The 22557-nt window shown below is 39.1% G+C and overlaps 1 protein-coding gene across 2 annotated transcripts in view; it reads left to right on the top strand.

Moving 5' to 3' along the window:
• Positions 1–22557, top strand: part of LOC149006168 (ARM repeat superfamily protein) — a 138625-nt gene that overhangs the window by 45096 nt on the left and 70972 nt on the right. For both annotated transcript variants that reach the window (XM_089165476.1, XM_089165477.1), the window contains exons 9-10: positions 2319–2375; positions 11026–11149. In XM_089165476.1, the coding sequence (XP_089021602.1) occupies positions 2319–2375; positions 11026–11149 (181 nt within the window). The remainder of the gene's footprint in view (positions 1–2318; positions 2376–11025; positions 11150–22557) is intronic.

Genomic DNA, 22557 nt, shown 5'->3' with positions numbered 1-22557 from the left:
TGGTCCATCATAATCCATAATACCTTACCTACTTGGTCTGTAGTCACCCATACTACCTTACTTATTTGGTCCACTGTAACTAATAATGCCTTTTACCTACCATACCTTTGCCTATTACTTTTCCATTTGGCAAGATGTTATGTGTGGACGTTGGAGCTACAACTTTTACTGTTAATATTTAGATTTTTCCCTGCTCCTGGCATTCTTTAGATAGTGCCTTTGGTGCTATTATACTTATGGATTTTGTTCGTCTTCAATATCGTCAATTGCTTTCATTGTTGGATGGTTTGTTCTACATGAAGAATTAAAGTTTTTTTAAGTTAATGTTGGTATCTACTAGGTGAAGTTCTCTCTGTGTTTACCGGCGTCCACTATTTCTACACAAGATTGGTGTTGCCCTTAAAGCTTTTTCTTATTGGCCAAGCAGGAGTTTTCTTTGTGTATACTCCAGCTTGAGGGGGAGCGTTGAGAATTGTGCTACCTTGGTGCTCAGGTTATTGATTTTCTAATTTTATAGATGGTGAATTGGTTTACAAGTTTTGGAGAATTTCAATTACATACTTTCCTTTCTTGGAAAAGGTTCCTTGGTGATCAAGCTTTGAGAGAGCTTGAGTGCATAGGTTCTATTTTATGTTTGTTTCTATTTTCAGTACTTTCTTTTTCTATACTTTCTATTTTAGACAGCTCTTTAGGAGTTGGAAGACTAGAAGAATCTGTCCACGTGTTTTACTTTTTATTTCCTTTTTTAGAGGACAAGTTTCTTGTCTCTCAAGTTGTATTTTTGTACTTGAATCTATAAATAGACACTGCATGTGATTTTAGGACCGTAGCTAGAATTGCAGGACATTGCTGTTGGTTCTTCACTTCTCTTCTCTTTCTTTATTTTGTTTTCAAAAAGTTTTGATTGTTAAAAGCTTGTTTTCTAACAATAAATAAAGTACCTGGCAAGAGCCAACACGCACATGGAGGCTCTCTCCCTTCTTCTCTTCTTCTGTCTTCCTCTATTCTTCTTCTTCTTCTTTCTAAATTTCCTTTCAGTCCTAGGCGAATTACAGGTACAGAAATTCTAACACTTCTAAATGTAGTGTATGCACCAAAACCAGGAGTCAAATTTCTAGAGAAGTTCCCTGGTTTCTTGCTGGCTGGAACAAGCCTCAAAACTGAGATTCTGATCCTTGGCAGCAACTTATCGGGTAGATCTCTGTAGAAGATTGTTTCCACAGTCAAAGAAGGAACTTTGACTTCAAAAACCTAGCGCACCGAAGCTCCTAGGCTTTAACAACTTGAGAAACCAGTACCTGGGCTGACCACTTTATCACAATCAGAACATTAAACAGTAGCAGGTCAGTTATCAAGTGATTGCTAAACAGCAGAAATTCAGTTATCTAAACTTTAGACAACAGAGAAGTATCTCTTCCAGGGATGGCAACAACCAAGTTTGCTCAATGCAAATTTCAGTAAAATACAAAGTCCTGTTCCTAATTGGAATGGACTAATCTAATTACAAATGTGTAAAAAGACCAGTATGTCCTTGACTTAAATTGGCCCCATTTAAATCTAACTTATTTTGAACCATTATTCAACCGGTTTAAACTCTAAAACATAAACTAAGTGATTCTTCCTAAATTTGTGTGCAGCCGAACTGGGCCATTACAAGGTTAACCTATGGGGTCTAGGGCTTAACACCTATATATCCCATCCCTGGGCTTATTAGTTGCATCGACAAGTGCTTTTTTGAGTTCCCAAGGGATTTCAAGTTTTTCCTTTTTTCTTTGGGTGAATAAGTGAATCCAATTCGAAGAGAAAGTAGCTACAAGGCCCCGGAGGGGGAAAGAAGAAAAGAAAAGAAAAGAAAAGCAAGGGACAAGCTTTAGAATGAGAAGCATTGGCTTTAAAAGAATAAAACATAGGCCCTAGACAACAATACGCCTGTTCGTTGTGGTGTTAAAACAAGAAATAGAATCTACTTGCGAGAACTTTAAAGAAATGAAATCCGAAATTCATGAGAAGCCGAGATTTGGTGGTCCATTTCCTAAAATTTTGTTCCTTACCAAATATGGTTGATGGTAGCACAAGAAGCTGCATTTCCAATTGAATCACAAATAGAAGAACCAGCGAAGGGCTTGTCAATCCAGCTCCATTCTCCAATGAAGGGAAGAATTCTTCTGCTTCTTTGACTGTAACTGTCTTTATATCTTAAGAAGTGTGAGTTCTTTTATTTTTTCTGTGTTGATTCTTGTTTTCTTGATCCTTAACCATTTAATGTGCATAGATGCTCAGGACTGTATTAGTAATGTAGGTGTATTTTTATGTGACAGTTGTGTGGCTTTTCCTTGTGAAGACTGGGAGATTGCTGACTCCACATTGCAATTTTGGTATGCTTCTGGAACCCCATTTTTCTTTTTGCAAGGTTCTGTGTCTTCATTTCCCCTTTTTTCTTATTTGAGTTAATCGTATTGGCTTTGTTATTATGTAATCAATGCTGTTGTCTCTTTCTTAAGTTCAAAGGTGGTTTGTAAGAGTTCCAGTTGCATGGTTGTAAGTGTGAGACTGAAAGGTGCCTCCTATAGTCACGACTTGAATTGTAACTTTGTTCTGTTGCATTACTTGTGGAAGATATTTCCCTTTTCCATTTATTGGGGGGGTTTTTTCATCCCCTGGTGTGCATGTGCATGTTTGTGTGCCTTTTTGAGGATATGCAGTTAGGAACTATGCTAGCAAGTCATCGGGATCCCTAGAAATATGTTCATATGTGTAGTTAGGAATCATTCTAGCCAAAACCTATAGCCAACACTAGGGCAGCAGACCAAGTGGTCGATTAGGCCAGTAGAGGCTGGTCGACCGCCCACAATTGACCGCCTAGGTGCGTGAATTGCTTCCCGTATCCAAAATTTACACTTTCAATCTCTGATCCACAAAGGGTTCTCAGCTGTTGTTAGGCATGGATTTCAAATGTGATGTGCGTCCAAATATTCCTGAACGATGAACAACAACAAGACTTAAAGATCAATTAATTTGAAGTTGAGGGTCCTACTTTTAGGAAAATTCTGCAGTGGGGAAAGATGTAGATCTCATCTCTCATGCTAGATCTGATTAGGATTGATGGAAAACATTGGTTTCCCTACCAAATCTGATTCCCCAACTGGGTTTCCATCACATCCATCTCTTTAGAATTAACGAAGATTAGTAAGGAGACGGAAGAGATAGATATTTTACCTTCAAGATCTTTCCAAGCTTTCTGTTGCAAAAACTGCTTCTTTCTTGTTGGAATGCACTCTGACTCGCTTTAGAACCCTTGGCTGTCTAACAATAGTATATTCTCGAATTTGGGTTTAGAACCATTAATTCGGGGTTTTAGATCATAAAAACCCTGAAATTCCCGTACTGTTCTGACCAACTACCTATAGGGGACGGCAGGTTGGCAGCCAACCACCCCTGTCACTTGACAGCAACAAGGTGGTTAATGGGTCTATGTTGTCTTGGACATATGTACAGGATAGGGGACATGCCTAGGGCTTATACCTAGACTTGGGCACCACCCAACTCCGGCACTCAAGAGCTGGTAACCCGTCTTCCCATTCCTCCGGGTTTGAGTCCATCTTCTTCAAACTCCAACAAAGTGGGAAAACCTTGATCTCCACCATTCAACTCCATGGATTCAGATGCAAATCTAATGGTCTCTACCTTGGATGGCCCCCAGCTTCCATCTACTGGATCAACGAGTTCTTGGGCCTGCAAGTAGAGTTTTGGGTTAGGATCCTAGGGGATTCACAATTTAATCTTGTAACGGGCCTTCAATTCTATGGCTACATCACTATTAAGAATACTTAGCCTAGGGGAGATACATGATGAGTTCCTTGAGATGGAGAATTTGGGTCTATAGGTGTTGGAATGGGCTAAAACTTGGAGGAAATGCAGTTAATGTTATAGGGATATGATCTCTATGTTTTGTTGGATTTGGATGGCTAAATTGGAAGATATGGAGTTTCTTGTTTTTGGAGTTTTAGGAAGTGCAAAAGTCGAATAAATTATTTATATCTTGAAAATTGGTTGGTTGGAATTAAGGGGCGAAATCTTGGTGACATTTTGCCGATATTTTCGACGTAGATTTTAAGGGAACTTCAAAGAAACCGTCGAAGTCGCCAGAAAAGGACCACGAACTCCACTTTTTCTGTTTGACTTGAAGGATGAAGACGAGGGAGAGATGATGTTGGCTGAGTCTTCCGTGGAAGAAGAAACGCTGTTGCCGGTGATGAAGCTTTGGGAAGAGGAGATAAACTGCCTTGCTAATGCAAGTGATATTACTTCGTCCTTTGTGATGATGAATGGCTATGAAGAGAGTTGTGGAGTGTGGACCTTCTTTCTCTGATTCATCTTCAACCATTATAGCAAGCTTCGACGTGAGAGGTGTTAATAACATTCCTTACTTCTTGGGTTCCTTTAATGGGCTAACCCCTTTTCCTAATTGGGAATTTGGGCCCTAGATTTTCCGGCGACTGCGAATGTGGAAGAGGACCTGTTATGGCCAGAGATTAGGAAGGTCTTTGTTTCTAACGAAGCAGAAGAAGAGATGAATTAGAAGCTTTGAAGCAATGTTAGGGAAGCAAGGAAAGTTTCAATTGACTTCTGGTTTTGGTTTTCAGGCAAAGAAGAGATATGATGGCGAGAAAGTTGTAGAGAGATTTACATGAAGTTTCGGCAATTTTCACTGGTATTTCACCGGTTCGCGGGAAAATCGCCGATTTTCCGGCGACCTTTAGTAAAGTTCGTTTCGGCCTGGCTTATGCATCACCATGTAACAAAATGGCGAAATATTGCCGATTTTTCCTTCCTTGGTTGGAATATGGTCAAATTAGGATCTAAGATAACTAGGGTTGGGTGAATGATGTGCCTAAGGTTTGTGACATATCTAATGGTTAGATTGGTGTAGATCTGGCCTTGAAGTTTGTATCATGTTGATAGGGAAGGGGGATGGGGTGTAGGCTGCCAGACACCTAAAAGGGGGAGCCTTGTGGAGTACCAATTCAGCCACAACAACTATCTTGGCTTGACTTCTCCTTAGATCCTTAGGGAGTAAACTCTTGGATTTTCTCTAACCAAAGGTGACATAAACTAGTAGTTGCATCAGAAAACACACATACAAGCTCTCAAAGCCTGAGAAAAAATACCCTATAATGTGAACTTTCTTTATCTTTCTGTCTACGGGGTATTTAGGCCCGTGTGGCCTTATAACTCATAAGTGATTGTTAGTTTGAGAAAGAATAAGGTGAAGAATGAGGGAGAGGAGAAGATGGAAGCCATGACTTAGTTGTGGAGATAAGAAGATGCCCTTTGTTGATTGGGAAACTTCAACTCCTAGAAAATACTTTAACTTGCCCAAGTCTTTGGTCTGAAATTTCTCTTGTAAATAGGTCTTTAACCTATCAATTCCTGAAGTGTCATCTCCTGTAATGACAATATCATCAACATAAACTACAAGAAAGATCTTGCTTGCATCAGAGTTCTTAAAGAATACAGAGTTATCACTTTCACAACGAGTCATCCCAAATTCTTTTACAACAATAGTGAATCGTCCAAACCATGCTCGAGGTGACTGCTTGAGACCATATAATGATTTGGGGAGGCGACAAACCTTATTCTTCTCCCCCTGAGCAACAAACCCAGGTGGTTGCTCCATATACACTTCCTCATGTAGATCTCCATGAAGGAAGGCATTCTTCACATCCAATTGAAACAAGGGCCACTGGTAGGTAGCGGTAAGAGAGATTAAAATGTGGATGGAAGTAAGCTTGGCAACAGGCAAAAAAGTATCAACATAATCTACGCCATAAACTTGAGCATAGCCCTTTGCAACGAGACAAGCTTTCAGGCGAGCTAAAGAACCATCAGGATTAACTTTCACTGTAAATATCCACCTACAACCAATAACTGTCTTTTCTGAGGGTAAAGGCACAAGATCCCAAGTCTGATTGTCTTTTAAGTCTTGTAATTCTTCGTTCATTGCACTGACCCACCCAGGATTAGACAAGGCTTCAAGAACATTCTTAGGAATATGATAAGTCTCTATAGTAGATAGAGCAAGAGAGAACCCAGGTGATAAAGTAGAATATGAAATAAAGTTAGAGATGGGATACTGAACACAAGAATAAGTACCCTTCCGAAGAGCAATGGGCATATCAAGGTCAGATTTGGCAGGAACGTCCGCAGGATCAATAGACGAAGTTGGCACAGGGGTAGAGACCGTAGGTGCAAGAGGGGGAGCTGGTGGTTTTTGACGGCGCATGTATACTTTGGTGATGTTTGGCAGAGGTAGAGGTGAAGGAACTGTACCCTGTGGAAATACACTTTGAAAAATATATAGATCATCATTTAGGTCAGTTAAACTATGAGATTCATTAGAAAAAGGAGTGGACTAAAAAATGATACATCTGCAGTAACAAAATATCTTCGTAAGTCGGAAGAATAACAACGATATCCCTTATGAGTGCGAGAATACCCCACAAAAGTACACTTAAGTGCACGAGGATCAAGTTTAGAGATCCCTGGGCAATGATTACGAATGTAACATACACAACCAAATACGTGAGGAGGCAAAGTAAATAAGGGAGATGAAGGAAATAAGAGAGAATGGGGAATGCCACCTTTTAAGACAGATGAAGGCATCCTGTTAATAAGATAACAAACAGTTAAAACTGCATCAGCCCAAAAGGATTTAGGAACCTTCATCTCAAATAAAAGAGAACGGGTGACCTCCAATAAGTGTCTATTTTTTCTTTCTGCAACCGCATTTTGTTGAGGAGTATCGACACAGGAGGATTGGTGAAGAATCCCATTAGAAGCCATAAATTTACAAAAAGTGTCAGAGAAATATTCTTTGGCATTATCACTATGAGAAGTATGAATAGGAACACCAAATTGAGTACGAATTTCAATAACAAAATTGCAAAATATGTCAAATAATTCTAAACGATTTTTCATTAAATATAGCCAATTGACTCTTGAAAAGTCATCCACAAATGTAGCAAAGTATCTGTAACCTAAAGTAGAACTAACATGACAGGGTCCCCACACATCAGAATGAACTAGAGAGAAAGGGTGGTCTGATCTGGTATTTATACGAGGAGGAAAACTCACATGATGAAGTTTTCCAAATTGACAAGACTCACAGTCCAACTTTGAAAGAGAATGAAAACTTTTATCTACCAATTTTAGGTTTTCTAGAGAGGGATGCCCCAACCGACAATGTATATGATGGGGGATGGAAATACTAGAACAAGCAGTATAGGATATCTCCTTAAATAGATACAACCCCTCAGACATACGGCCTCTATCAAGCATCTTCTTCGTTGTAAGATCTTGAAATAAACAATATCCAGGAAAGAATTTAACCAAACAGTTATTAGTGGAAGTAAATTTATGAACATATAATAAATTAAATGGCAAATTAGGTACGTAAAGAACTGAGGGTAGGTTAATGGATGGAGTGAGTTGAATTGTACCCACTCCTTTAACATTGATATGAGAGCCATCAGCAAGTGTAACCAAAGAGGATGATTGGACAAAAGAGGAAAATATACCTGTAGCCCTGGTCATATGATCAGAAGCTCCTGAATCAAGGATCCATGGGCGAGATGTGGTTGAAAGGTAAGCAGTAGCATTACCTGTCTGAACAAGGGTGGCAGTGGCTGATTGTGGTTGAGTGCCTGAAACTGAGTGAAACGAATATAATCTTCCTCAGTCATCTTTACAGTCTTACCCTCAGAATGAACTATAGTAGTTGTAGACGCTGATTCAGAGGTGATGATTGCATTTGCCATGTGTGGGGGCTTCCCATGAAGCTTCCAACAATATCGTTGAATATGTCCTGGACGACCACAATGATGACAAATCTTAACTTGTCCTGGACTGTCAGTAGAGTTGTGTGAACTTGGATATTTTCCAGTATTATTTCCTCGAGTTCGTCCTATATTCTGTCCACCAGGGGCTTGTCCTCCAGAAGTGCCTCGAGAAACTGTTGCCAAAGCTGAATTTTCTGTAGAGTTATTGGTACTCTTCCTTGCAACATGAAGGACTCTTGAAAATGTGTCAGCTAACGTGGGTACATGATCACTACCAAGAATCTGTGCTCTAATTGCCTCAAACTCCTTTCCAAGACCTCCCAAGAAACCCATAACAGCTAATTGTTCTCTTTGATTTTGCATAGTTTTGACATCAGAGGAGTTAGGTAGAATAGAGTTTAGTTCTTCATACATTCTTTTAAAAAATCTGCAAAATATTGGGTAATATCTACTCGATAAAATTCCTGGGACAATTCGTAGATTCTAGGCAGATTATTCTGACCAGAATACAACACATTCAAATACTCCCATAATTCCTTCAAAATTTGTAAGTGACTAACTAAATCTATAATATTATCGGCCAACGAATTAAACGTTTGCCCAAGTATTCGTGCATCAACAATTGCCCAAGTATCATCATCTTTAGGTACAGTCTTAGTCAAATGATCTATCTGTCCTCGTTCAGTAAGAACAATTTTAACTATAGCCCTCCATTGGTGGAAATTTGGTATACCCTCCAATTTCTTTTCAGTTAACCGATGAGAGGATGAACAAAATAATTTCAATCATGGTATTTTTACTTGAAGTTTCTCCCATATCCAAACACAATTAAAATCAAATTCCAGAAATCAGAGTCAGAAATCAGAAACCAGAATCAGAAATCAGAGACCAGAATCAGAAATATTCCCAGATTAATCTCATAACCATAAATAAACCAACTTGGACCACTTGAACCAACCGAACCAGAAAAACAACCTAAAACCAACTTAAAACCAAACCAGAAAACTTGTGCTCACAAAGTCATAACCAGAAATTTCAGACTATCGATCGCAGGCACACTCTTCTCTTTCTCGAAGTCTCTCTCTCTTTCTCACTCTCTCTTTCTGATCTAAAGCAGTGTAGGTAGGTGAAAACTCCAACTTGTTTCCCACCCACAGCTTGCACCAGCGACTGCTGCTTTTTCTCCTAAGAAGCAGACACGACAGACACTCTCAACCCTAAATAGATCGCCGACTTGTTTCCCACCCACAGCCAGCACCAGCGACGGCTGCTTCTTCTCCTAAGAAGCAGATCCGACAGACACTCTATCATAAAACTAAAAGTATCTCAATAAATCGCAGTTTATTCGTACCTGAAAAATGCAGACCCGACATCAATTTGGGCATTCTCTTGCACCGATCTTCAACGAAGACACCAAAATAATGGCAGCGTAAGAAGCTGCATCAATCTTCAAATAAAAATCACCAACAAGTGTAGCGTAAGGTGCTGCATCCTTTTAATTTCTGGAAACGACTCTCACACCAGGTACAATTTCTTTTCTTTCTATAAAAATCAACAGTTTGTACTAGTAATTCTTAGAATCGAAAGGAATAAAAGGACCTACAGCTCTGATACCATGTTAGTTTGAGAAAGAATAAGGTGAAGAATGAGGGAGAGGAGAAGATGGAAGCCACGGCTTAGTTGTGGAGGCTTAGATTCAACTTGTGAGCACACCTCAAAATAACTTCATTATATATATATATATATATATATATATATATATATATATATACATTTACAAGTCTATTCTATATAGGAAAGCCAACCAATTTCAATTGGTATAAAACTCTTAATTACCGCCATCTTTTTCCTATCGAGAGTTAGCGCAAGGCACTAACTCTCGATGGATCAGTCCTTTCCCAAATTGCCCTTTCTTAACAGTGATAAAGGGCGCAAGAGGGATGACGACCACGAACAATGAAGGCCGTAGTGCGTGAAGTTGGACGAAATAGGGTTGAGCATCCAAAGTTTCCCTAATGCCCTCCTTGAATGATAGCTTCACAGGAAAGAAGGTGGCAACAAAATAACCTCACAAAGAAAAGTGTGTCCGAGTTAGGATAGTGCAATCACCAATTTTGGCTAGACGGGAAGTCAGACATTATTTCAGTTGCTTTCTCTTAGCTATACTCCCTACTGGAGTTGTAAAAGCTCCTTTTGTTTGGTAAACCTAGTCATGCAAAGGGTTTTCACTCTTTTTGAATGGTCTGCTGGTAAATAACATCCAACAAGAAAGAGGACTTGAAAACTTATTAGACCTAGGACTCCTACTAGACTTGTGACTGGGACAGTAAAGTTAAAAGAAAGCATAAAAACGACTATTCTTCCTTCATAACATAGATTAGGCAAAATTATGATACTAAATCAATTAATTAGATTATTTTTGTACTTGGCTTAGACATTCAACTTTAGCCCCACTAAATAGGCCCATGAACACATAAACTTATGAGAAAGGTGCTCAGCATTCATATCTATCAACCCTAGGTTGATTTCAAAGGGATATAGTCCAATTCTGTGCTGGACCAGCATCAAGTACCCTGTGTTGGCAATCAAATATCAATTGTTTAGTAATCATATTGGAAAAATAATAATAAGCATCTCAGGAATTGATTTTTTATGTTGGGGAAAGTTATCCTGTATCCTTTGCAATGTAGTGAGTAAAATGGTTGTCAATAGGTGCTTCAGTTGTTGAATTGAGGGTTCTTGGTTAAAAATTTGTGGAAGAGTTTGTGTGGAGAATTCCTGGGAAAAGGAGAAGCTTATAGTGAGTTAAGTAGAGTGACGTATATTTTCTTGAGAAATTAGATTGAAATTTTGATATAAAAATTTAATACATAACTGGAGGATGAATCGGAGATGTAGCTTAAAATGGTATAGACTACAAGGTGTAATTTGGGTAGTGCACCATATAATTATAATGTAAAGATGAACACGTAAATTTTTGTTATCTCATTGTCATACTACTGTTTTATTATTTTTCTTATGAAAGAATTTCACTTCTGTATATTTTTACTTGCTCTATGTAATGTGCAAGATTATTTCATGATGCTTTATGAAAACCTAAAATGAGCTTTATGAAACTTTGTAAGCCTAGCTAACTTCCTACGTAAGAATATAATCATTGTACAAATTATTTTTATTTTGCTAACAGGTGTAGTCTCGCCAGCTATATCCTTGGCCTTGATATAGACAAGGGAAATAGTGGAAAAACTGTGGAAGATGTGTTTTCCCCTGTGTTTTCAGCCCTACTTGATGCACTTCAGTTGCGTACTCAGGTTTTTCTCTTCCTTTTCACACAATCTTCTTTGATCGTGGATACTTGTTATGCCTAGTCTAAATATTTTTAGTGTTTTCTGTTGGTTTCTTGCTTGTAAATTTTGCCAGCATATGACTAGTTGATGTGAATAGGATGCAGAACCACCCACATAAGGCTCAGGGAACTTACCCTGCGGCCCTACCAGCAACCCAGGGAATTTTGGCCTGCGTAGGGGCATTTTGGTCCTTTTTGGGTACCCCTAATCCAACTCAATTTGATCTAATCCTAATCAGGATTTTGTTAGGAGTCCAAGTCTATCTTTATTTTGTTATTTGGTCTTAATTAGATAGGGATTCTCTGGTAATAGACCGAATCCAAGTCAGAAAGTAGTTCTATTTTTGTTTTGAAGTTTGGGTTTTTTTGGTGAAGTTATTGAAGAGTCCTAGTTCGGCTACGAGTCCCAATTAGAGAGGGATTCCTTGAGTTGCAGTCCAATTTCTACATGGAGTCTCGATATTCTTGCTTTGTAATCTGGATTATCCCAGGATGCGTTATGATAGAGTCCTTGTTTAAGTATGAGTCTTTTGTCCTAGTGGAAGTCTAATTTTTGTTTACTTTCTAAGTTCCAGTCGTAGTTCTTGGTATGGCTTATGCTTCACTTTCTATTTCCTGAATTCTTCAAACCTAAATTTGTCCTAAACCCTAACCCCTAGATCTCCAAACCTTGACTCAATACCTACCATGGTACCGAATCTCGCACTTGAGAGCAATCTTGCCCTTGAAAAAAACGAGATCTCACTCGAGATCTGGGATTTTTTTCCTGGTCAACTTGAGTGAACTTGAGGCCCATCTTGGAGGGTTTTAAGGGTCAGGTTGGGCTCAAAGTTTGTAGTTAGCCTATTTTAGGCCTTTTGAACACGCTGGTGGCCTTAGATTTATGAGAAAACAACCTTAAGTATGAGTTCTAATTTGACCCTATGTTTGAAACTGAAATGCTGCAAGATTGAACATGCAATGTTATAAAACATGAAATATAGAACCATTAGGACATATAAATGAAAAAGCAAGTGATAGGATGCATCAAATAACTTAAATAGAAACAAAATTCCATCCATATGTATGCAATAGAACATCACATTCTCTTTGAGAATACAATAATACAACCATCATAAGTTCAATCTAAATCCTAAGTTCATAACAGAAGTGTGGGTATGGCTCATGTGTCACATTTTGTTGTCGACGACCTTCCCCTTGACGCACACGGGGATAGCTGCCTTGGGCCTGTAGAGGCCTTATATCACTTTGGGCCTTGGGGTTTCCTTTGTAGTTCAGGCTTGTCCCTGACTGCATCAGGGGGAAGGTCTTCGACAACAGAATGTGAAGCATGAGCCATACCCAATACTTTTGTTGTGATTTAAAGCAAATTACATATATACCCTCTAGGTTTGCAATCAATACATCTATTACCCTTGAAAAAAATCAATTATTGTTGGTTGAGTCCTATTAGGAGTTCAGTTTTGTTAGAGTTTTAGTTTGTGTAATTTTTTATATTTTGTTACCCCAATAAGGGTATTTATGTGATAGTACTTTTTCCACCTTATTATAAATAGAGGGCTTAAGATCACACTAATCAATTAAGTAATTCTACCACAATCATTTTCTCAACATGACATCAGAGCCAAAACTTGATTAGAGAAAAAAAGGAAAGAAAAGCAAGAAAGGAATGATCGTCTCTCTCTCTCTCTCTCGATTCTGCGACTAGACCTACTACCGTTGCAACTACACCATCGCTGCCCTTCACCTCTTCGCTATACCAGCAACCATCGTTCCTCTTATTTATTTATTTATTTTGTTTTTTGTTTTTTTTTTGTTGGAATCGCAAGACTCCATATCTTCTTCTTTTGGAATTGTAAGAGTCCATAGCTGCCTTTTTTCCATTCCCATTGCCTTCCAACTGCAGGACCTTTTTGTTTATTTTTTTGGGAATCGCAAGAATCAATCTTCTTTTGGAATCGCAAAAGTCCGTCGCTGCCTTTTCCCATTCCCATCGCCTTCCATTGGCAGGACCTTTTTGTTTCTTCTTTTTTTGGAATCACAAGAATCAGCCGCTGCCTTCTAGCAATAGAATCTGCATGGCCAGACCACCTCAATCTTGGTAGAACCATGTCTTGGTTTTTCCCTCTCTAACCTATGGTTCTATCACCCCAAAAAGAAAGAAGGAAAAAGAAACAATAAATACTGATGTTCCAGGGGTCTCTTTTGTAAATTGAATATTCTCAAGGACTTAAATTTTCGAATTTGCATATTTTTACCATCGGTGGTTGCCATGCCAAAAAAAACTGTCTGCAATTCTTCAATCTTCACCCTTTCAAAACAATTGAAACGTCACAGAATGGAATAGAAAAACCACCAACCAAATCTAGGGAGTTATAGGACTTATAGGACTTCTTCTTCTTCTTCTTTTTCCTCTGAAGTGATGGAAAATCACAGACAGGCCCTTGAAGATGTGTGAAATCACAGACAGATCCCTGATGTGAAATCACAAAAGGTCCATAGAGAACCAAAAATACAAATAAGCCCCTAAAAATATTAAAATTACAGATAGGTCCCTGAGAATATGCGAACTTACAAATAGATCGCTCATTACCCCACTTTTCATCCGCTTTCAGTAAGATTTGATGGAACACATTATTTGATTTTGTCTCGATCTGCCTACCTTGACTATTGCCGGAAGAGGATTTGTTGGATACCTTATGAGTGCCACAATCTAACCTCCCACAATAGGTGTTTCACATGATAAATGGATCTCAAATGACTCTCTTATTATGTTATTGCTTTTGAATTCCGTGACTCCAAATATTGCTCGTGGATACTTATTACTTGATGCTATAGCCTAAATCGGAAGGCTACTACTTGAAACATATGGACAGTTGGGGAATGATGAACATGTTTATGAGCTACGAAAGAAGCTTTATGAGACTACCCAAAAGGAACTGAATGTGGCCCAATTTTATGCAGAGTTGTGATCTCTATGGCAATAGTTGGATCACTATGGGGATTATCACCCCACTAATTTGGATGATGTGGCCACTTTTAGGAAGCATGTTGATAAGCTTCGGGTATATGACTTTTTGGCAGGTTTGAATGTGGAGTATGATCAGGTCAGAGTGCAAGTATTGAGTCGTTCTCCCTTTCCTACACTGAAACAGTCCTATGCCATTGTTTTGTGTGAGGAAAGCTGTCTATTAGCCATGCCTTATACTCCTATTGTGGAGAAATCGGCCTTGCAATCTGTTAGCACTAAATCAAATCGGCCAAGGAGATTGTCATGTGTGAGCACTGTCATAAACCATATCATAACAAGGGCAATTGTTGGAAGCTTCATGGGAAGCCTGCTGATTTCAAGCAGAAAAGGGCACAAAGAAGAGGAAAACCGAAGGCTAATTCTTTTTGAGATGGTTTCCATAACACCCTCTGCACACGTTGGTTTTTCACAAGAGGAGTTAGCTACTCTGCAACGTATTCTGCAGTCTTCTACTGCCGGTACAACCTCCACTACCCATACCAATTCCTACCTTGCTACTTCAGGTAAAACTTTTATAGGGTTCCATGTTTCTTCAGTTTTTGCTCCTTGAATCATTGATACTGGAGCCATAGATCATATGACAGGTTCATCCTCCTTTTTCTTACTTTATTCTCCAACTTCTGGAAAAGATAAAGTTCGAATTGCTGATTGTTCCCATTTTTCCATTGCTGGAAAATGGACCATTCAACATTCTCCATCACTTTCTTTATCTAAAGTTTTACATGTTTTCTCTTTCTTTACTAACTTGTTATCTATCAGCAGTCTTACACATGACTTGAATTGTAAACTGACATTTTTCCCATCTTATTATCAAGGAACAAATTCATTTCGACTTAAACTCGACACTTTTTCTTAGACTCTTGGAACATCAAATTTCGGGCCTCATATGCACTCAAATTGATTTAGATTCTTGCATACTACCTATTTCAAGCATAATAAACACTATAGATTTACTAGTTTACTAAAAAACTATTGAAAATGTAACATCTAACTTTCCAAGTATATAGTACATAAGAGAAAAAATGAAAATGTTACTAAGTACAAGTGTATTCTATTCAATGTCTCCCTTTTCCGTCTGCACCCCATACAAATGACAATACAAGTCCTATGATGTTCGCCCCATATATTTTTGGACGTAGTCAACAACTGCATCTCTGTACGTGGCCTCATCCACATGCATAAGATTTCTTGACAGTGGGAAGTTGTGAATCTCCAAACAAGGAACTGGTGGTGGTGGGCTTTGTGGCTGTGGAATAGAGTGGAAGATTTGCTTAACAAATAAAAGAGCACCTTGGCTGTTAGGAGAAGGATAAGGTCCATACTGATAAGGTCCCAGTGGCTGACTCTGATAGGTTACAGTGGGAGGGACACCTTAAGCTCCATAGGCTGCTCCATAACCATAAGGCTCCACTAGTGGCTAACTAGCTTGACCTTGAATCTGATAGCCAGGAGGGACACCATGTGGTCTATAACCATAAGTCGACCTAGTAGAACCAATACTCTCCACAACAGTATCATATGAGGACTCTGTAGGCCTATGCCATCCGGATCCTCTGGAGGTGGAGGAGTCTCTAGAATCATCAATGCTCATCGATTTCATAGATCCCACCAAGCTCTCGGCATCAGCTGGAATGTAGGATGTGTCCTTTGTGCTATAGCCGTGCTGTCTCCCCTTCCCCTTCCTTGGATATGTAGAGGAAACATTTTGGCCTTGAGATGTAGTTCCAGTATGGTTTGAATCTTGTGTCGCGTGGGTGAATTGCCTCTCGCCTGTGAATCTCAGTGGTCGTCCTCCCCACCCTTGACTCCCACGTACTGATGATGGTCATGGTGGTGGTCTGTCCCTAGGATCAGTTGAATCCTGATCACGAGGTCCGACACCCTCCTCATCCCCTCTATCATCACCGCCATCATCATCATCACCACCATCGTAGTCATCACCGGAGGCCTGAGTCAACAGGCGGGCGCTGCATGTGCACTCCCCTCCTGGGCCATGAAGTCCTCCACATCAGCCCCCATCTCCTCTACAATCGTCTACTAGGATGACCTCCCTCCTCATCCAGCAATGGCTCTCCACTGTCCCTGATCCAGTCAACTACTGGGTTATCATCATCATCCATCTTAAATATGTCGGCTAACTCGATATTGTTACTCTCTTTGTCCCTCCCCTGTCTAATATGATCCTCTCTTAGTTTCGTATTATAGTGTATGTAGACAAGGTCCTTTAGACGCTTCACACCCAATCGGTTGCGCCTCTTCGAGTGAATGAGGTGGAAGGTGCTCCAGTTTCGCTCACAACCAGTGGTAGAACATGTTTGTGAGAGCACTTTGCTTGCAATCACACTCAAGTGGGGTGAGTCACGTTCAAATTGCAACCACCACTCAACTATAACAAACATAGACTCCAAATCATTTTTTTACTCAAATAACTAAATTAAAGATAGAATATAATAGTTAAATATATAATGAAATAAATGAATGAACTTACCCCCTAGGACTGATTCCCGTCTCAATACGGCCACAGAATGACCGAAGCTCCCAGTGGCATCCCTAAATGCCTTTATCTAATATATAAAGAGAAAAACAATAACTAGTTACTACTTACTAGGTTAATGACTTAGTATAAAACTATGAATTGTGAATATTAAATGATTCAAATCACTATCTCACCTCCATAAAGATAACTTGTTTAGATGGATCCGGTTCCAACTTCTCCACTACAGTTTGGACGACATCCATCAAATCTTGCCTCATCCCAAGATTGTCCTTGTAATGGTACTTGGAATTTAAATAGTATGCTGTGTAAGAAAAAGTATGTCATAAAAGGGAATAGTTAATGCTTAATAGTGTGATAACATAATAAAAATTAAATTAAATACTAGACTTAGCAACTCACCAGCTTTATGTAGTGGATGCTGCAACATAGATTGCCATCTAAGTTCGATGATTTCGAGGATTCTCTTGTTGCCATGTGGGTGGACTTGAGCAACTTGTTGCTTCATCCTCTCTACTGTAGCAAATATGTGTGGTAGAGTAGGTTTTCTCTGCTGATTTACCATCCTTAACACATGCACTACATGCTCAAGCAGCTTCACCACTATCCTCACATTTTGCCAGAAAGTCTCATCGAGTATGGTCAACTGTGCTCTCCTTCCTCCTACTGATGAAGAACCCTCCCAGTTAAACCACTCCTCTGATGCAAACATGCTCTTAAGGCCAGTCTTCCTACTCTCAAAGCTTTGCAGTGCTATCCAATTAGTAGCAAATTTGGTTGTGCCTGGCCTCACTAACTCACCCTGACACTTGTCCCTCATCATCCTTAATGCATAGGTGTGGTTATAAATGAAGGTGCTAACTTGTCGAGCTTGCTCCACGATCTTCTTCACAAGCTTGACCTTTCCGATGTCCTTCAACATTAAGTCAAGGAAGTGAGCAGCACATGGAGTCCAAAAGAGCTTATATCTGTCCATTCATCAAGGCATCAACACAAAGTTATAAAGTGTACATGTAATGTAAATATATGTATTTAAAAATTAAAATTAATACTATATGTTTAGACTAGATACCTGGAGTTCTCCTGCATCTTCAACCCAGCTTTCTTGTAGTTGGAGCCATTATCACTCACAATTTGGACCACATTTTCCATTCCAACCTCCTTCACCACTTGCTTTAATAAGTTATAAGTATATTTTGCATCCTTCTTATCACCGGATGCATCTACTGACTTGAGGAACACTGTCCTCCCATCACAATTCAACATGAACTTGATGATGGACTATCTAGTGGGACCAGTCCAACCATCAAAGTCACTCCATAATAAGCTTATATGGGCTTTAATCCCTTAATATACTCATTTAAGTCCTCTTTATGCTTGGGCAAATAGACATTATATATCTTATATGGAGTGGGGCCCTGTACACCACTCCTAGCCCTGCCTATCTCCTCAATCATATCTCTATAGTAGGGCCCCTAGGCTGTATGTGTTGGAATACTATGATAATAAGCCCATTTGGAGAAAGCCATCCCCACTTTTTCCTTCACACTCCCCCATAAGTGCTTCAACTTTCTCTGTTTATGCTCAGGCATTGCAAATAGCGCCGGATCATTGCGAAAAATCTCTAGATACGGATTTGTAGGATGTGTTGATGAAGCTCGACCCCTTGTAGGGGCCCGTGGGATAGGAACCTCCTGCCTCACACTTTGATTCCTCCTCATAGGGACTTGGGAGCCACTTGTGCCTCCCATACCTTTTGGCTCTCTAGTGGACCCACAACCCAGACCCCTCTGTTGCTTCCTCATGTCATCAACTCTCTGTTGCTTCCTACTTATCATCATCGCCCTCCTGATTTGATCGGCCTTTGGATCAGGGTCACATCCATACTCTGTGGCTCATCCAGACCATAATCCTCGGGCTCTAGAAGGTCATCTAAGCATGCATCCTCGAACTCCTCCCTCTGTGTTCTCTTATCTTTCCTTTTTTGCTTTCCCCCACTAATATTTGAGGCGATTGCCCTCTGGACCTCTACGGGCACCCTTTTACATCCCTATTTCCACCAGCTAAATGCGCCTTCAGTCTAGTGGCCCCACCTCCTCCTATTTGTTTCTTACAATAATTACACTCGCTCATCCTTCTATTAGCTGTCAGTGGCCTCCCGTGTTGCCAAGCTATGTTTGACATCATTGAAAGAGAGTGCCTGGTACAAGAAATACACACTAAGTATCTTGAAAAGCTCCACGATATGCTCCAAAAATGACATACATGCTTCTAATAATACTCCTATTTTTAAATGTTAATATATATATATATATATATATATATATATATATATATATATATATATAATTTAAAAAAATATAAAATACACACTATCTTAAAAATATCCACATCATGCTCCAAAAATTGCAACGTGCTTCCACTAATACTCGCTATTTTTAAATTTAAAAACAGAAATTAATTAGTTTTTTTAATATTTAAATATATATTTTTAAATCTATATTAAGTACAGTAAAATTACCTAATTAACAGAAAAAAATTAATTCAACACCATCACAGCAATATGGTTTCTCAATGCTCACATACATTAATTTGAAACTTATACATGTATTATACATTTACATTTTTAGCAATGTACATAATTTACTAAATAATTTTTAATAACAAAAAAATAAAAAAATTGTAGGAAGAATAAAAAATTAATTTTGACAGTACAAATTCATAGATTGCCACTCTAAAGTAAACATAGAAAGTCCCTTCCCCAGACCCCACAGTGTGGGAGCTTCGGCACTGGGTACGCCCTTTACACTCTAAAGTAAACATACATAAATTTGGAAGCAATCTAAAATGATTTACGGTACAAACAAAACAAAAATAAAAAAATGAGAAAGTTGGTTACTCACCTTGCAAGATATGAGAAAATGCACAAATAAAGGAGCAAATCTAGTGTTTGAATGAAATGGAGTTGTAGAAATAAGGTGAAAAGAGGGATGAAAGCAAGAGAAATAAAAAAAAAATTCAAAAAGGACTCGAAATCTTGCTGGCGATATGGGTCGAAAGCTAAAAAATGACCGAAAGCTCGAAAATGAGCTCGAAACAGTACATATTATAAGCTGCGATTGTATCATTTCGGCCTGATATGGTATTGGGCTGAGATATTGTGTCGTATAGACCGATATATTGGTCGATACGGCACGATACAGGACACTTATCGTGCCTGTACATGCATTTCGTTTCGGTTTTAGATTTTGCAGGCATTTCGAGCGATATTTCGACCATATCGCTTGAATTTTGTTCCATGCTTACTATGTCTTTTAGGATTTGGTAACGGGGAAGGAGATTGGACGTGGTAAACTAGACAATGGACTTTATCTGCTGGAGCTGATTGGAGGATTTACTTCTGCTCTAACTACATCTTCTAATCAGGTCCATTCAGTAATATCAAACATTCATTAGTGGCATCGTAGGCTAGGTCACCCCCTTTAGAAACTCTTAAGATTGTATTTCCTGATTTAATTTCTTCTTGAAACAAGGATGAATTTTTTGTGAAGCCTGCATTTTTGCGAAGCAGACTCGTTCTACTTATTTACCTTATCTTCATAATAGAAAATCTATTCCTTTTATGCTAATTCATGCTAATGTGTGGGCCCCTATCGACGTGTGTCTATTACTGGACATAGGTACTTTGTTACTTTTATTGATTGTCATTCTCGTTCTACATGGATTTATCTTTTAAAACAAAAACATGATATTTTTCGATGTTTTTGTGATTTTTATAATATGATTAAAATTCAGTTCAATGCCACTGTAAAGATCCTTCGCAGTGACAATGTCACCGAGTTTATTGATGGTGAATATCAGAGATATCTCTCTGACTCTGGCATAATACACCAGACCAGTTGTGTTGATACGGCTGCTCAAAATGGGGTTGATTAAAGGAAGAATCGACATCTTTTAGAGATAGCCCGTTCAATTATGATTGTAATGAGTGTCCCTTATCAATACTGGAGTGATGCTATACTCACTGGCTCTTACCTTATGAATAAGATGTCCAGTAGGATAGTTGGTTTTAAATGTCTTATTGAGATTCTCTAGGGAGCGTCTTATTTTGTTCTTCCCCCAAAGGTTTTTGGTTGTGTGTGTTAAGCTAGAATCACAGCTCACTAGAGTAAGCTAGCTCGCCGCAGCCTACACTACATATTTCTGGGGGTATTTTGTTACTCAGAAAGTGTACAAATGTTATCATCCTCCTTCTAGAAAGACTATTGTGTCCATAGGTGTAATTTTTAATGAGTATTGCCCTTACTATACACCTCTTTAGGGGGAGAGTCCTAGAGGAGAGGTGTTTTTTCCAACTTTAGACCTTCCCATCTCGCACAATGACTTATTGTTAGGACCCTCCCTAACTTGCCCTGAATCCCTATTAATCTCTTACTGCTACGGCTTGTATCGAATTAATGGCAGAGACCATCACAGAAACTGAATTCAGAATGTCATACTCAACAGGGTAACTTTGAAGTAATAATCGATTCCATTAAAGAACTCTGATGTGGAAATAGCTGCAACTACAGATTGAGATACTAAGAACTGATAACTCTACTGAAATTAAACAAACTAAAATGAAACACAGATAAACACAGCATCAATCGACATCTACCGACTGAGCAACACCATGGCTAAGCCATTCCCAGAGGTCCTCCCTCTCCCCGCAAGCTCTGCTTGCTGCTTCTATCTTTTTCCTCCCCTGATTCTTCTCTCCCTTTTCTCTTTTGTACTCCCCTTTCCCGTAACAAACTCCAACAGAATTTACTCTTCTATCCACCCATGTTCTGCCAGCTGTCCTCTCCTCATATGTATCCCCTGTAGCAGCTGTAGGTTGCATCATGTAGTCCTTCTTCTTCTTTCTCATATATACCTTTGTGATTAGGGTCTTATCACTTATACACACCACCACAACACAACTTGGGAGTTCAAAAAGAGTTTCTTAACCAGGGGGAGACTTTAGCCAGTATACTTGAGGACTTTAATTCTCTCCCTCCGTTTTCTGAAGCATGTGAAGAACCTGGTTAGGGGGAGACCACTCCTGTGAGGCACACTAGTGAGATTTGTCAAAACAAGATTGACCATAATAAGGAGGTGCAGACTTATCAAAGGAAGAATTACAATTGGCCATAGCAGGTGGAGAAAAGTGACATGGTACCACTTCAATCCCTTGCTCCAGAATAAGATTCTATATTTCCCCCTCAGGTATCTTCTTCTAATCTTCCTATTGCTACTAGAAAAGTAGTTCGATCTTGTACTTTTCTTCTAATCTTCTTTTTGCTATTAGAAAAGGAGTTTGATCTTGTACTTAACATCTTATGGCAAAATATGTTTCTATGACTTCTTATCTGACTTTTACCGTGCTTTTATATCCTTTCTATTATTTGTTTCTGTTCCGAAAAATTGGCAGGAAGCCTATGCTGATAAGAGATGGAAGGCGGCTGTAGTAGAGGAAATGCAGGCAATGAACAAAAATGATACTTTGAAGCTAGTTACACTTCCTCCAAGAAAAAAAACCTGTGGGCTGTAAATTGGCTGTAAATCGGAGCTGGTTTAACAAAACATGGATGGATCCGTCAACAGGTTGAAAGCCAGACTAGTTGCAAAGTGGTTACCTAAACATATGGGATTGATTATTAGGAGACATTTTTGCCCTTGTTGCGAAACGAAACATTGTCGAGTTCTATTGTCTTGTAGCTATGAACAATGACTGAAACTTACACCAACTTAATGTAAAGAATGCCTTCCTGCATGGGGAGTTGGAGAAAAAAGTCTGTATGGAAATCCCACATGGTTTCTCTGATGA

Source organism: Hakea prostrata, chromosome 8 (genome assembly GCF_041222555.1).
Source record: "Hakea prostrata isolate BN-2017 chromosome 8, UWA_Hpros_2, whole genome shotgun sequence".
In the NCBI taxonomy this organism is placed as follows: domain Eukaryota; kingdom Viridiplantae; phylum Streptophyta; class Magnoliopsida; order Proteales; family Proteaceae; genus Hakea; species Hakea prostrata.
This window is presented reverse-complemented; position numbering and strand designations above follow the sequence as displayed.